The sequence below is a fragment of the Mixophyes fleayi genome, chromosome 7, assembly GCF_038048845.1.
Source record: "Mixophyes fleayi isolate aMixFle1 chromosome 7, aMixFle1.hap1, whole genome shotgun sequence".
NCBI lineage: Eukaryota > Metazoa > Chordata > Amphibia > Anura > Limnodynastidae > Mixophyes > Mixophyes fleayi.
The window spans coordinates 134,431,271-134,447,415 of record NC_134408.1 but is presented as its reverse complement, the minus strand read 5'-3'; the positions used below and the strand labels follow the sequence as shown (position 1 = coordinate 134,447,415).

The window sequence follows — 16,145 nt, the reverse complement described above, 5'->3', positions numbered from 1 at the left end:
TGTACTAATTAAATGATAACTAGAATCTGATTGGTTGCTATAGGCAACATCCACTTTTCAAACTCGCCGTAAACTTGCGGCTTGAAACATTAACCCCCAAGTCCTGTTTTGTTACTGTTTTCTCCCAATTGTACAGCAATGAGGAGTGTATTTAAACTATAATAAATTAATCAAATTGATGATAATAATCATATGGGGCCTGATTCATTAAGGATCTTAAATGAAGAGGTATCTTTTTTAAGTCTGCTGGACAAAACCATGTTACAATGCAAGGGGTGCAAACTAGTTTTCTGTTTTGCACATAAGTTAAGTACTGACTGTTTTTTCATGTAGCACACAAATATCAACTTTAAATTTCAGTGTACAAATAAGCTATCAAGTATTTGTGTGCTACATGATAAAACAGTCAGTATTTAACTTATGTGCAAAACAGAATACTAATTTGCACCCCTTGCATTGTAATATGGTTTTGTCCAGGAGACTGAAATAAGAAGTTAAGATCCTTAATGAATCAGGCCCATGTTCTTCTGACATTCAAAGGTAAGAAGCAAAGTCCCGGTCTGTTAAAACATATTTATGAGCATTACATATTTTAAGACCAATTTCTTGAAGGAATAATTTCTCTAAGTTTATTCCTTCAACGTAAACTTCCTCGGAAAGTGCCCAAAAGCAGCCGTAACAGGAGGAAGGAATGTTACAAAAATAGCAACATATTTACCTTATCATATAGACATTTGCACAATTGCAATCAAGCAAATAGCTAAAAAGCAAACAGCTGATTTAATATGTTGTCTAAATGTCAGTGGGAGGGGGGATACCGACGTCTGTATTAACAAATATTAAAATGGTCCATTTTTATCTGAGTTATTAAGCTCTTGGTAGGGTAGTTGGCTGTGAAGTCTATAATTGTTTGGAGTATAAATTTAGCCTGGCATTGCATGCAAACTCTTTCCCCCTGCTGGACTGCAGAATCCCCGCCTAGTCACATGCTGTTTTTCACTTACACAATTAGCTGTGTTTATAGATTGCCTGTTATTGAATGAACAACTGCGCGAGCCATATCAACTCACTGCAGACCTGCCTTTCCCCTGGCAGACACCGTGCCAAGGTTATCGACTTACACAGGCTTGGATGTGTTCCAGCTGTTTAATTATAATGTCTCATAAGCAGCTATTTCTAATTCCATTAGTTTATAAATGTAATATGCTATTTTATTTCTGTGATTAGCACTTCATTTAGGCTGGTTTAACAGTCTGGCATAAGACCTTTTCTCCTGAGTGCTCTTTCACGTACTGTATACTTAGGGGCTCATTTAAAGTACGGCGTACGTCTGTTTTTTTTTTTACGAATAAATGTATTTCCGTACCGCGTATGTGCACCTAAGAAGCGTATGATTGTATATACATTTTTGCGTCATGTTGACTTTTGTTTGTTATCACATGGAGTGGCGGAACGGAGGTGGGCAAGGCTGAGCGCTATCTAGCTGCTTCTGATTGGCTGATTGCTTATTGATGCCTCCACCTAAGTATACTTAAACCATTAGTATTGCAGCTATATTATATCAGGTTTTGGTTGTCTAGCCGCATTAGTTATTTTGTCATTACAACGTAGACTTCTGCAGAAAACAAGACTCTCATTTAATTTTTAAAGTGGACAACAACAGATATTTGTATCTAATCTATATTTTGTAATTATGTTTGCGTTTAATCACATTTTTATATTGAAAATGTGACTTTTGCATTTTTTAATAACTATCATTTTCTCCCTTGTCTATATGACACCTCGTCATCATCATCATTTATTTATATAGCGCCACTAATTCCGCAGCGCCGTACAGAGAACTCACTCACATCAGTCCCTGCCCCTTTGTAGCTTACAGTCTAAATTCCCTAATATACACACACACAGACTTGGGTCAATTTGTTAGCAGCCAATTAACCTACCAGTATGTTTTTGGATTGTGGGAGGAAACCGGAGCACCTGGAGGAAACCCACGCAAACACTGGGAGAACATACAAACTCCACACAGATAAAGATATGGTCGGGAATCCAACTCATGACCCCAGTGCTGTGAGGCAGAAGTGTTAACCACTTAAACACCGTGCTGCACTTCATTACATCAATATATTGTGTACCAATAGGGTAGTGTGAACTTTAGCATTTACTACTAACGTTATCAAACGACATCTGTATGCAATCTCTATGCTATTGTTGGGCGTAATTATAGACACTTGTGTGTGCATATCTGGCGCAAATACTGCTGTTTTAGAACTAGACACGTCTTGAGCTGTCTCCTACTGAACATATGGACATAATTACAAATTAGCTTCTTTCCTTCCAGACTCTTAATTTCTAAAACGTACATACAGGTATGGTACTGGATTTAATTGGTGCGTTAATGATTTGTTATGGGACAAATTTTAGACCTTACAACAGGACCTCTTTCATCAGTCATTTTCTGCTCCCGAACTCCCACCCATATATATTTTTCATCAATTAATTAATTTAGTACAGTAATTGCAATAATCAATTAAGTTGAGATTTGTAGCAGATCATTTTGCACCCGGTAGGAGGAGTTGGAGGGTCTGCAGTTAATAAGTAAGATGCATAATCAGTTTTATGCCTGTTAGATTATTTTACTACATTATCAAATACAACACATAGTTCTAAGCTTAAACTGTTGTATTGTAGGACAATTTTAAATCTATTTTGATGTATTTTCAGTAGCGTTCAAATATTTTGTGATATACTCTCCCATTTAAACACCTAGGGGTTAGATTTAACAAACTTTATATAAAGGAAAATTTTAGGTTTCGCCCATAGCATCCAATCAGATTCTAGCTATTATTTATCTAGTACATTATAGAAAAGGATAGCTAGAATCTGATTGGTTGCTGTGGACAACACCTCCGTTTTTCCTTTTTAGAGGTTGGATAAATCTACCCCCAAGTTAACTATCGTCACATTGCAAAAACACATTGTTTTATATAAGAAGAGCCATTCATAATGTTTACAAATGTATATGTAAAAGTTTCATGAGTTTCTCAGAAAGGAAATATTTGAGCTTGTGATCGTGGGAGACTTTCTGTCAGTAATGCCATTAAAAGATACTGCAACGAGCCTTCTCAGTGTTCTTTGGTAGAAAATAGGTGATACCAGAGATCAATAACTTGCACAATTGAATGAACTTGTCAACTTTTTTCAAGGGGGTATATTTACTAAACTGCAGGTTTGAAAAAGTGGAGATGTTGCCTATAGCAACCAATCAGATTCTAGCTGTTATTTTGTGTAATGTACAAAATAAATGATAACTAGATTCTGATTGGTTGCTATAGGCAACATCTCCACTTTTGAGCATTTGATGTGACTCATTCCCTTTGCACGAGAAGGTGATTTAATATATCAAGGAGTGACTGGTTTTCTCCCTGATTTTACAGCGCAAAAATATCACCTACAGCCAAAGGACGACACAGATTTAAAAAGGGAAATCATACTAAAAATAAATTGTATATGTATATTACATTTCAGTGGTTAAAGTGTACTCATTATCCAGACAGAGGAAATAGAGACATTTTGTGGGCTGATCCAATACTGAGCCAATCAATTCACTAAGAACTAGTGACCTCACTGAGACGTGAGACACAGTGATGTCAGTAGTCTCTGGTGATTTGATTGGCTGTTCAACCCAAAAAATGGCTTAGTCCACTGTGTGTAAGTGATGGGCTCATTTTAAAGTGGACAATCCCTTCTCAATAAAACCGCTTCCCTAGACCTTTGTTGTAGAGCTATAGATGGACTTAGTCCACCAACTCCAAGAGTCATCTCTGAACCTCAGACAAAAAGGAGCCACCATAATAAGGAGGGGGCTCCAATTTTTAAGGTCAGGTCCAGAGGGCAGGTTATAAAGGGGATTGAGTTTCTCTGTATACTTTAAGAGTGCAGCACACATGACATGTACACATGATCATACAAAGTGTTCATACAAACTGTGTTCGAATGTTGGCAGCTATGGATTAGTACGTTTATATATCAGCCGATCCCCTTGTGCAAAGATTACATTTACATACCTACCCATAGCAAAGATTAGTGAGCAGGTGAAGTCTATATAGACATAGTTGGAACATGATTATCTGCAATCTCTCGCACAGACAGCTTGGACTTTAACACAAATAAAGAAACCAAAAAGCAAATTGCGTAATGATAGAAAAGTTCCAAAAAGTTCTAAAATATTATACACAGGGTGCATCCGTCTAAGAATAGTTTAAAAGCCACGTGAATGTTTTTGAGAAGTTTGTGAAGGACTGTATTATATAAAATCGATGTATTTAAATATAGAAGATGGACAATAGGAAAAGAAAGAGGAACGTTTGATGTATCAACCTAAACTGAAACCTTGCGGTCACGTTGTGTGAGCACCTTCGTCTTGTTACAGTTCGCAGAGGCGACGTCCTCGCAGCTTGGAGCGGCATCCGTCCATTGGTCACAAATCCCAATTCTACAGACACACAATCCATATCTCGCAATCACGTCGTTGATGTTGGCGACAGCGGTCTTGTCACAATAGCAGGTAACATAATGTTGTAGGTTTTCTGAATGCATTGACTCTTCCTGCAAGAATTAAAAATTATATATATTTTTCTTAACTTTTTTTCATCAGTTGATGAGTGCCATGTTTTAATTTAATCCTATAATTCATGGAACCATTTTTATGTTTTAAATATTTGATCACGTCAAGATATTTAATTTTATACCTGTTACACCATTTTTTAAAACTTGGAATTCCTTACAAAAAAAAAATCTTGTGTTAACATAGAACATTGTAACATTCGTTTTTTCAATAAAACAATCTGCCAAGTATTGGTCACTTTTTAAGACACCTTTCACAAAGTTATGATTGAGGTGGCAAAATATTCGAAACACTTGTAAAGTATCCATGTTAAAGTAGTATTTTTGCACTTTTTCTTTTGGCATTGTTTGGCATTTAAATCCCATAATCAATAGATGGTTAGAAATAAGTGTTTGTATTCCAATCCTATATGAAAGGGTCACTTTTTGTCCAGTGCTCTGTAAAAGTAATCTGCAAAGAAGACACTTTTATTGTATGGACGTAGAAGACATATGTGGCATTTTTGTAGGTGGAAAATGGACGACGTACCGCTCGATGGCAGAGGATACTCTGGATGCCGCCGTTAAAGCGCATAATCTGAAAGCCGGCCCTTGCAAAACTGTGGGACTTTTCCTTGAGGGGGGGAAAGACTGGGCTCCTACACTCTACATCCGTCTCGTTCAGGATTATGGCCTAGAAAGTGAGGTAAATTTTCGTAACTTGGTTGTATATTTGCCCATCTATTTTTATATCTAACGTCTTGGAGGTCTGTGGTTTATTACAGACACTATTTTAACGGCAATAAAATAAAAATGGGAAAGTATAATTATTGCGCACTTACAGAGACTACCACCAATGCCAAAATATTAATAAATATTCAAGATAATGCGCACAAAGGCGCTCATGGATATCCACATTAACAGAATGACAAAGTTCTTCTTGTGGTTATTCTACATCTTTTTTTATTAAAGTGCTAATACACTAGAAAGTTCTATATCCCCTTTTTCGATATATCCATCATGATGAGAGTGGAGTCTCCATAGATGTTGATATTGGAATGGAATACAAGTGTGTGCCAGTATACAGTGCAAGTTATCAGGAATCCATCTTGTAAGCATATTAGTTGATAGAAAAAGCTACAGATCCATGACACGGGGTTGAAGAGTGATCTTATTTCTTCACTGTCCTCTTGGGAAGTTTGTTGCCTATTGTTTGTGGTGAAGTTTATTTATTCATACAAACATACTGCACCATATTGGTTTCTTTTGATTAATTTTTTGCCATTTTCAAGGGGTTGTTTGGACAGTCGCTGCTATTTCGGGGTTACAGATAGTGGAAATAGTCCGTGCGAAATGACAGCATCTAATTTCTGTGGCCTAGTCCCTAATGTCCACACGCTCTATATGTGATTCATATTTAGGGGTGAATAGCCTTTACTGACTGGGCACATGACACTATGACCTGGTTCATAAAGGAGACATGAGTAGTTGATGAGTAAGACATGAGTAGTTGATGAGCAAGACATGAGTAGTTGATGAGCAAGACATGAGTAATTGATGAGTAATTGATGAGTAAGACATGAGTAATTGATGAGTAAGACATGAGTAGTTGATGAGTAAGACATGAGTAATTGATGAGTAAGATATGAGTAGTTGATGAGAAAGACATGAGTAATTGATGAGCAAGACATGAGTAATTGATGAGTAAGACATGAGTAATTAATGAGTAAGCCATGAGTAGTTGATGAGTAAGCCATGAGTAGTTGATGAGTAAGACATGAGTAGTTGATGAGTAAGACATGAGTAGTTGATGCGTAAGACATGAGTAGTTGATGAGCAAGACATGAGTAGTTGATGAGCAAGACATGAGTAGTTGATGAGCAAGACATGAGTAGTTGATGAGTAAGACATGAGTGAGTAGTTGATGAGTAAGCCATGAGTAGTTGATGAGTAAGACATGAGTAGTTGATAAGTAAGACATGAGTAGTTGATGAGTAAGACATGAGTAGTTGATGAGCAAGACATGAGTAGTTGATGAGTAAGACATGAGTAATTGATTGAAATCATCTGGAGTCGGTTAATTAGTTCCAGCCACTAGTTGTCCAGATCAGACTGTGTATGGCAGTGATGGGCAACCTGATACACTCCAGGGTCTCTAACCTTCAAAAGGGCCTCACATTACACTTAATCTCAGTAACAAGATAAAATAATACAATTAATCAAAGAAAGAGACACTTACCTGTAATAACAGATCAACAGGCATTTTAGTGTTACAAGTTATAGCAAAGAAATCTGACAATAAAGCAGGAATAGGCTTGTGGCCACAGGTAAAGGGTCGGAGGGCCGCTTGTTGCCCATCACTGGTTTATAAACCTCTAAAGCAGGTCTGTGAATCATGCGGCCATCCAGGTGTTGTGAAACTACAAGCCCCAGCATGCTTTGCCGGTAGACAACCAGTTGATAGCTGGAAGGGCATGCTGGGACTTGTAGTTTCACAACACCTGGAGGGCCGCAGGTTGGACAGACCTGCTCTAAAGAGTATACAGATGAACGAAACATTGTCCACATGATCATGAACACTTAAACGTCCTCAGCAATGGAATGTTCAGTTTGTGATAGGATTCTGCTATATCTAACTAAGCAAAACAATTCACCTGCATCTAATTTTGTGCCACAACTAATTTTCAGAATGTATGAAATGTTTTAATTGTTTGACAAACCCTGTGCAGCAGCAGAGCACGCTTACAGAAATTAGCATTCTGTTCTGTCTTTTCTATTTTTTTCTTTCCTTTCCTTGTGATTTTCATGACAGTCCCATCTCCATGACATCTAATTCCAACAATACATTCGTTAAATGTGATCACAGTTGCAAAAAGTAGTTGACGCATCATTAGTCACAGTTACACTGATACATGCATATAGTAGTATAAGTGCTGGCCTAAGCGTTCACAACGCAAGTCGTTTCCTCCCACACAATCAAGATTTAATACCCTCTTCAGTCTGTTTGATAAAAGCCTTGGGAATCTGACATAAGTAGCGTGCTTTTTTTTTTTTTTTTTCCCCTGCTGTGCTCTAAGGAGCAGAAGGGAGGGGAGGCTGAAGTGTGAGATGCACAGTGAATTGTTGATTCTCTCCTGCAGGTCGCCCAGCATCTGGCCGCCACCTACGGTGACCAGGCCTTCGAGGTGGCCAAATTGGCTAAAGTCACGGGAAAGAGGTGGCCAATTGTGGGGAAAAGACTGGTCTCTGAATTTCCATACATTGAAGCAGAGGTTTGTAGAATGTGAACTTTCTAGCTGAACTGCAAGACAAAAGTTATTATAAATCTATACGTGTGGATAGATAATATATACATATATGTGTGTATGTGTAGTTGATATAAAAAAAAAAAGTTCTTGCCAGGTATTTGCCATCTCTTCGGAGTCATTGATGCCTTTAACAGTCCCAGCCCTCTCTAATCAATACTATGGGAGGAATTCAATTGGCCACGTTACTGTAAAAAGTAACGCGGCCTGCGCACTATTACCGTTATTACGGTTATAGTGTGCTTACATACCGTTATTACGGTAATAGTGCGCTTACATACCATTATTATGGTAATAGTGCTCTTAAATATCGTTATTACTGTAGTTTCCATGCTGGCTCTTTGCTCGCTGCTCATCAGGAAGCCGGGTTATATTTACCGTAATAACGGTAATAAGTTCAGCGCGGCGATACTCTGGGGGAATTGAATTCCTCCCTATGGGGTCTATTTAACAGGAGGTGAAGAGCTAAAATGTCACTGTAAACCTCTGCAAAAAGTCTCTCTCACCTCTTTCTCTGATTTAACAAAGGGTTAATGCTTGAGAATCATAGATTTCTCTGAAAGTAACCTGATTGCCGGGATTTACAAAATGTGTCAGTCAGTAATGATTACACCTGTGGTCCAGCAAAGAGATTTGGAAAACATGCACTGTTAGGGATACTTGAGGACTAGGGTTGGGAAACACTGCCTTAGTCCATTGTTCCCAAATCCAGTCCTCAGGGCCCCCTAACACTGCAGGTTTTCCAGGTGACTAGTGAGATAATTATACCACCTGTGGATCTGTTACAATGTATCCGTCAGTAATGAATACACCTGTGCTCCAACAAGGAGATATGGAAAACATGCACTGTTAGGGCTCCCTGAGGACCAGGTTTTGGAAACACTGACTTAGACCTTAGCCTACACATATATATCATAAGTAGGTGTAAATTTGCCTTTACTGACTGGATACATGTCTATTCGACCCATTTCATAGAAGATATTTGTCCGGATGAATATTTTCCAGAGTATTATTCTTGGCTGTCACCTGGAGTCAATTAATTATTTCATATGAAATCGTACTTGTTGCACGGTTATTCAGTCAAAACGTGATTGGGAACCAGAAAAATGTCTAATTATATATTATGTCGGCATGTCTGTAACTGTCATGCATTTATTATAGAACAATTTTTTAGAGATTGTTTCTATGAGAATATACAGATAATTGGCCTCAATTAAACTTTGAAGCGAACCCAGCTACAGGGTGCAAATTTGCACTTGGACATGCTGTGTTGCGATGGAAGGGGTACAATTGTTATTTTGTTTTTGCATGTTGTTTTGCTTTTTGCATATAGCACATAACTACTGGGCAACTTTATTTTTCACTGCGGATTAGAGTTGACCTAGGACTCTCCCTACCACCACCTTACTTTAATATCTCCCCCCCCCACACACACACACACAATTTTACAGGATTTTGCTCTGTCCTGCAGTTAAAGTGCGAACAGCAGACACAGGGATCAACTAAAGCTGAGTCTGCAGTATTTTCTTAATGCTTTTCTCATTTTATATTCCATTTGGAATGGGGCTTGAGAAAATAATCTGAAAGCACAATTCGGAATGAGCGAGCAAGGCTCTTGTAGAGGCCCAGCTATCCCAAAGGTATATATAACCTATATTTATTTATCCGTCACATCACAGGTGAAATATGCTTTGAGAGAGTACGCCTGCACGGCCGTTGATGTCATCTCGCGACGTACTCGCCTGGCTTTCCTGAATGTCCAGGCCGCTGAAGAGGCTTTGCCGCGAATTGTAGACATTATGGGAAAAGAATTGAACTGGAAAGAACAAAAGAAAAAGGTATTCCATGTCATTTATTAATGTTATCATAATTCCAATTGTGTTTCAGATTCTGAAAAGCTATTTATGAAAGAAGGTGGAAAGGAAGGAGGTGGTGTTTCCCATAGCAACCTATCAGATTCTGTCATTCTTGTAGAGCTGTTCGAAAAGTGAAAGCAACACCATGGGGTAAATGTATTAATGTCCGGATTCTTCAACTCCGGCGTGTTCAGCTTCTTCGGCGATTACATTTAAAGCGGCGCTGCCTTGTAAAGGGAAACTTCCCTTTACAATGCAGCGCCGCTTTAAATTTAATCGCCGAAGACGCTGAACACGCCGGAGATGAAGAATCCAGACATTAATACATTTACCCCCAAATTTTTCTTTTCCACCAACTTTAATAAATTGTCACATTTTGTCAGTTTTCTTGCACAGTTAAAGCATTTGAAAGCAACCGTTCAGAACAGGCCTGGCCAACATGTGGCTCTTCAGTTGTTGGGAAACTACAGGTCCCAGCATACTGCGCCAGCCGATAGCTGGCAGGGCATGCTGAGAATTGTAGTTTCACAACAAACTGCATATTGCACAATGATTTTAATTGAGTTCTATTTAGTAGCAAAGAAGTAATATTCATAATGTGCCACTCGTAGTTTGGTGCTGGACTGGTACTAAAGGTCAGCTCCCAATTTCACCTGTCTGTTGGTGAGACCCAAGCAACCCTATTAAAGACTCAGTTGTAGATCCTGTCTAGTAAATGGCGTGCACCCTGCCCCAGATACTGTTTGGTAATGATATAGAATCTTCAGACGGATCCTAGAAACTTCAGACTGCCACAAGGATTCTAATGCTAATGCTGCTTCAGTGATACTGGGAGCACTGCAGGGGGACAAGTGCCATTAAACCAAAGATTTAGTCCTTGTGCTTAGAGCACTATTATCTGTCAAGTTGAATATCCAAATTAGGAATCAAATTAGTCAGCTTAACCGGGCTTGAAGATAAATTAAGTATGAAAAAACATTAAATGAAATATATAAAGCACAACATGGTACGACAATCGCTATATTTGTTGTTGGAAACTTGGACAAGAATCTATATGAAAAGAACTTGCATTCAATTTCAGGTATTGGAAGACTTAAAGAGCAAGTAAAGGCATAAATATATATATCAAAGCCTTTGTATAACGAAGCTAAAAAGTAAACTTGGAATAAATAATACATAATAAAAATAATAATATACGCAAGTAAATTTATCCCGCAATTTGTCTGTCCCATCCCTTTGCCAACAGTTGCCAGGTAAAACCCATACATTACTTAAGGGCAGTGCAAAGGTCTAAGGGGTATATTTACTAAACTGCGGGTTTAAAAAAGTGGAGATGTTGCCTATAGCAACCAATCAGATTCTAACTGTCATTTTGTAGAATATACTAAATAAATGATAACTAGAATCTGATTGGTTGCTATAGGCAACATCTCCACTTTTTCAAACTCGCCGTTTAGTAAATGTACCCCTAAGTGTCAATGATAGGATTGTAGTCTTCTCAAGAGAAATGCTGTGTACGAGTTAGCGAATTCACACAAGTGCGGTGCACAGCCAGTGGTATCACAGCAAGCACAACTTAAATGTACTATGCTTTGGAATTTGACATTTTTGCCATAAATGAACACCCTTGTGGCCAGTGTCTAAGATGCAAGACATGTCATATGGGCAGCACAGTGGCCTAGTGGTTAGCACTTCTGCCTCACAGCGCTGGGGTCATGAGTTCAATTCCCAACCATGGCCTTATCTGTGTGGAGTTTGTATGTTCTCCCTGTGTTTGCGTGGGTTTCCTCCGGGTGCTCTGGTTTCCTCCAACACTCCAAAAACATACTAGCAGGTTAATTGGCTGCTATCAAGATTGACCCTAGTCTCTCTCTCTCTCTGTTTGTCTGTCTGTGTGTGTGTGTATGTTAGGGAATTTAGACTGTAAGCTCCAATGAGGCAGGCACTGATGTGAATGAGTTCTCTGTACAGCGCTGCGGAATCAGTGGCGCTATATAAATAAATGGTGATGATGATGATGTCATTGAAAGCTTGTGACGGGGGAAAGGATAAAATGCTCCATCACAAATTACTTCTTAAGAAAGCTGCAGTTGACGTAAGACTGAACTGTGTGTTACCTTCATGCTTCATAAATAAAAATGAACATTTCTAGGTTTAGCTGCCCTTTATTATAACCGTCACCCAAGACAAGACTTGATTATAGATATTTGTGAATAATGGTATCCTGATCACATGACCCCTTCCGTCCCCGCTGTCATGTGTAAGATAAAGGAAATTCACAGTGAGATGGCCAGTTAACAGAAGATAAAGACATTTAAATCTAAGGCCACGTAGGAGCAGGGGATTAATTGGTATTCCGTCTCTCTCTGTGCATACTGCCCTTCTTAGTCTCACATTTCTCATGCAAAAAGTAGATCAGTGCTCTGATTATGACAAATTGTTTTTTTCAACACAGAAAGAAACCTTTTTTGAGCCTACCGTTTTAATTTCTTTTTCCTTTTAATTCCCCTGTGACATATGCTTATTTTTATTGTATTCTTAATATAGCTTTGTTGGATTTTGCTTTTTAATAAAGATGCGTGTACAAATGTATGGTTTTGACGTTCTTCCTTGAGTGATTAAGGGTTGACATCTAAACATTGTTTTGAAAATATCACAGACACTTCAGAATAAAATCTAATATAAGAAGCAATGGGTTATTAAGTAGTGGTTTGTTTTTTTGTATGTAGTAGGTAAAATATTGGGGCATACTTTGAAATATAAGCAATGCGGCTCATTGCATGTGTTCAAAGTCTTGTAGGAGCAAGAAAATAACGTGACAATAATTCAAAGATGGTAATAGTAGGAACACTAGGGGCTAGATTTACTAAACTGCGGGTTTGAAAAAGTGGAGATGTTGCCTATAGCAACCAATCAGATTCTAGCTGTCATTTATTTAGTACATTCTGCAAAATGAGAGCTAGAATCTGATTGGTTGCTATAGGCACCATCTCCACTTTTTCAAACCCTCAGTTTAGTAAATATACCCCTAGGTTTGTTTTTGAATATATTGATAAAGGAGTAAAGTGGAAAATTGCAGGAGAAAGTGATTTAACTGGGAGGCTAGAATAAGTCATGAAGCTGAAATTAAGTTGGCTGGTCGTCAATGTGACTTTTTTACACTTTTCCAACTTGCGCATTTTCATATGCATCTGCAGTTCCGTGTCCCCATTCTACAGCTGTGTTTTCCAAAATCTGAATGTGAGCATGCTATCTGTAAGGCAAGACTTGTAGGGCTAGATTTACTAAGCTGCGGGTTTGAAAAAGTGGGGATGTTGCCTATAGCAACCAATCAGATTCTAGCTGTCATTTTGTAGAATGCACTAAATAAATGAAAGCTAGATTCTGATTGGTTGCTATAGGCAACATCCCCACTTTTTCGAACCTGCAGCTTAGTAAATCTAGCCCGTAGTGTTAAAGCAAGTTAGTTAACAAAAATACACACAATTACTTTCTTTTACAACCTTATCCATGAAAGTTTGTAAAATATTAATTGTAGTACTGTTGAATGGTTAAAACACAAATTTACGACTGTTGCTTGGTTTTTGTTTCTTTTGACACAAAATCCATCCAACCTTTATTAAGTGAATGTGCAAAGAAAGTACAGTATTTGGCCTTTCAGGTCCTCCAGACATGAATTTGTTATGTGCAGAGCATACCTAAATCCATATTCAGTAAGAGACATGTCTTCAGATCCACTTGTCGTTGAATACGGACATGTATATGTCTGAATTATGTCAGTTTTCAAAATAATGCACAATACGTTCGTTTTGCATTCCTTAAGAAATCAGGCCCTCAATGTGCTACAAATATGCTTTATGTGAATGAATGTCTACAGATAAATATGGGGAAAATCCAAAGTTCAAAAAAACCTAATATAGAATGTTTGTTATTTTGTTTTAAACTAACCAGGAAGAATTGGAAGCCGCAAAGACGTTTCTGTATTATGAAATGGGATACAAAGCTCGATCTGAGCAACTAACCGATCGATCAGAAATTAACCTGACACCTTCTGATGTGGACAGGTAAGGGGGTTGGGCTAAATACTATTGTGACTTATTATATTGGTTGATTGTTTGTTATATACAGTTTTGTAGCTGTTAAAATCGCTTCCTGCAGTATTCCGTTCAATCATCTTTAGGATAAATCAAAATCAAAGTATATAAGAAAAATGTAGCTGTGTTGATAGCCTTTGGTAGAGAAATGTAATACATCACTATGAAACGCATAGTTATCAGCCTCTTATTTAGATTTTCTATTGTAACAAAGGTGTAATACTGCACATGATAAACCGGTTTAATAATCTTTATAGTCAAAGCAGCTTATCAGTTGTCGCCAAGGTACACTCCTCAGCCACTAAGGAATACTGTGGTAAGCTGACTTGAATATATAGATTGTCTGTATTTATATCGCTACAATTGTAATATCGATCCCGCTACTAGCAGTCTACAACTATATGCATTGTGTGCTGTCACGACAAGTTCAGATTAGTACCCGCGATGCCACTAGTGACTGGCACTGGCTAAACCCAGGACATGAAGTCTAATTGGATCCCCGGTCTTTACTAGGGAACCCACAAATAACTGATGGACAGTGTTGCGGGGAGTCCACGGGTTACAGCCCCCCAGGCTGGTCTAGCTAAGGGACAGCTGACATACAGAAGAGATGTGGGTACGGGCTTTGGGCTGGTAGCTCAGGTGCATAACCAGAGTACAAAATAAGGCACAGGTACAGAATGGAATAACAAGTCCAAGGATTAGGGTTACCAGGAAACAAATGTTGTCATACAAACCAGGTTGGTACACAGTAATGGAGTTGAAGTTAGAGGAGTTCAGGCAACTTAAGGTATAGAACCTGCTGCTCAGGCATTGATCAGAGGGCAGAGTGATTTAAATAGGAGACCTGATGACATCATGGCTATACTCCCAAACACGCAGATGTGGGGCGATTTGGAACTACGGGCATCAACATGCTCTCTAGTATGGAGATGATGTAAATATGGTAGCAAGTTATTTTTTTCCAGACAAAAATAAAATCAGTATTCCAGTGGTGAAAGGTGTTTTTTGAATCTATAGAAGTACTATATAGCGCCCCCCTACCCTACTTTTCCATATGGTTTGGTATGTATGACAGCATGTAAGACTACAGTTTTGTAGGAAATAAGTATTGTTTTCAAGCTATACTATTTTCTTCTAGGTATAAAAAGAGATTTCACAAGTTTGACAAGGACAAGAAAGGTTTTATTACTATTGTGGATGTTCAACGCGTTTTGGAGGTAAATTAATGGTAACATGTTAATTTATGCAATAACAATGTTGTAGAATTATAACAATTAGCTCTACACTTGCACCATTATGATTGATTGTATAGGTCAACCATAACAATATAACTACCTTCTTACTTTTCCAAAACTCTACTGCCATCTTTCCTCTTGTAGATCTATTATTCAACCATTCTGACACTTGTGAGAAACCTGTCATTAATGCTCCTACCACACTTATATGTCATCCATCCTCCTTCCTGCACTGCTTGTCATCCATTCCTTCTCTGTCTTTATTACTCCTTCCTCGAGTGTCTTCTCATTAGTCTTCTCTCTTCTAACTTCCTGTAATCTATCCTCCCTCTTTATCCAATGTTCTGTCATACATCCTTCCTCTTCATCTAATGTTCTGTCATACATCCTCCCTCTTCATCCAGTGTTCTGCCATGCATCCTTCCTCTTCTCCTCATACACCCCCCTCTTCTTCCAGTGTTCTGTCATACATCCTCCCTCTTCATCCAGTGTTCTGTCATGCATCCTTCCTCTTCTCCTCATACACCCTCCCTCTTCTTCCAGTGTTCTGTCATACATCCTCCCTCTTCTTCCAGTGTTCTGTCATACATCCTCCCTCTTCTCCTCATACACCCTCCTCTTCTTCCAATGTTCTACCATGTATCCTTCCTCTTCCAATGTTCTGTCATACATCCTCCCTCTTCTTCCAGTGTTCTGTCATACATCCTTCCTCTTCTCCTCATACACCCTCCCTCTTTTCCAATGTTCTGCCATGCATTCTTCCTCTTCTCCTCATACACCCCCCTCTTCTTCCAGTGTTCTGTCATACATCCTCCCTCTTCATCCAGTGTTCTGTCATGCATCCTTCCTCTTCTCCTCATACACCCTCCCTCTTCTTCCAGTGTTCTGTCATACATCCTCCCTCTTCTTCCAGTGTTCTGTCATACATCCTCCCTCTTCTCCTCATACACCCTCCTCTTCTTCCAATGTTCTACCATGTATCCTTCCTCTTCCAATGTTCTGTCATACATCCTCCCTCTTCTTCCAGTGTTCTGTCATACATCCTTC

The 16,145-nt window shown here is 38.6% G+C and overlaps 1 protein-coding gene across 2 annotated transcripts in view; it reads left to right on the top strand.

Moving 5' to 3' along the window:
• The window catches only part of GPD2 (glycerol-3-phosphate dehydrogenase 2), a 167,378-nt gene that overhangs the window by 75,562 nt on the left and 75,671 nt on the right, over positions 1–16,145 (top strand). For both annotated transcript variants that reach the window (XM_075180846.1, XM_075180847.1), the window contains exons 10-15: positions 4,433–4,567; positions 5,136–5,311; positions 7,746–7,877; positions 9,590–9,748; positions 13,718–13,830; positions 15,002–15,080. In XM_075180846.1, coding sequence (XP_075036947.1) covers positions 4,433–4,567; positions 5,136–5,311; positions 7,746–7,877; positions 9,590–9,748; positions 13,718–13,830; positions 15,002–15,080 — 794 coding nt within the window. The remainder of the gene's footprint in view (positions 1–4,432; positions 4,568–5,135; positions 5,312–7,745; positions 7,878–9,589; positions 9,749–13,717; positions 13,831–15,001; positions 15,081–16,145) is intronic.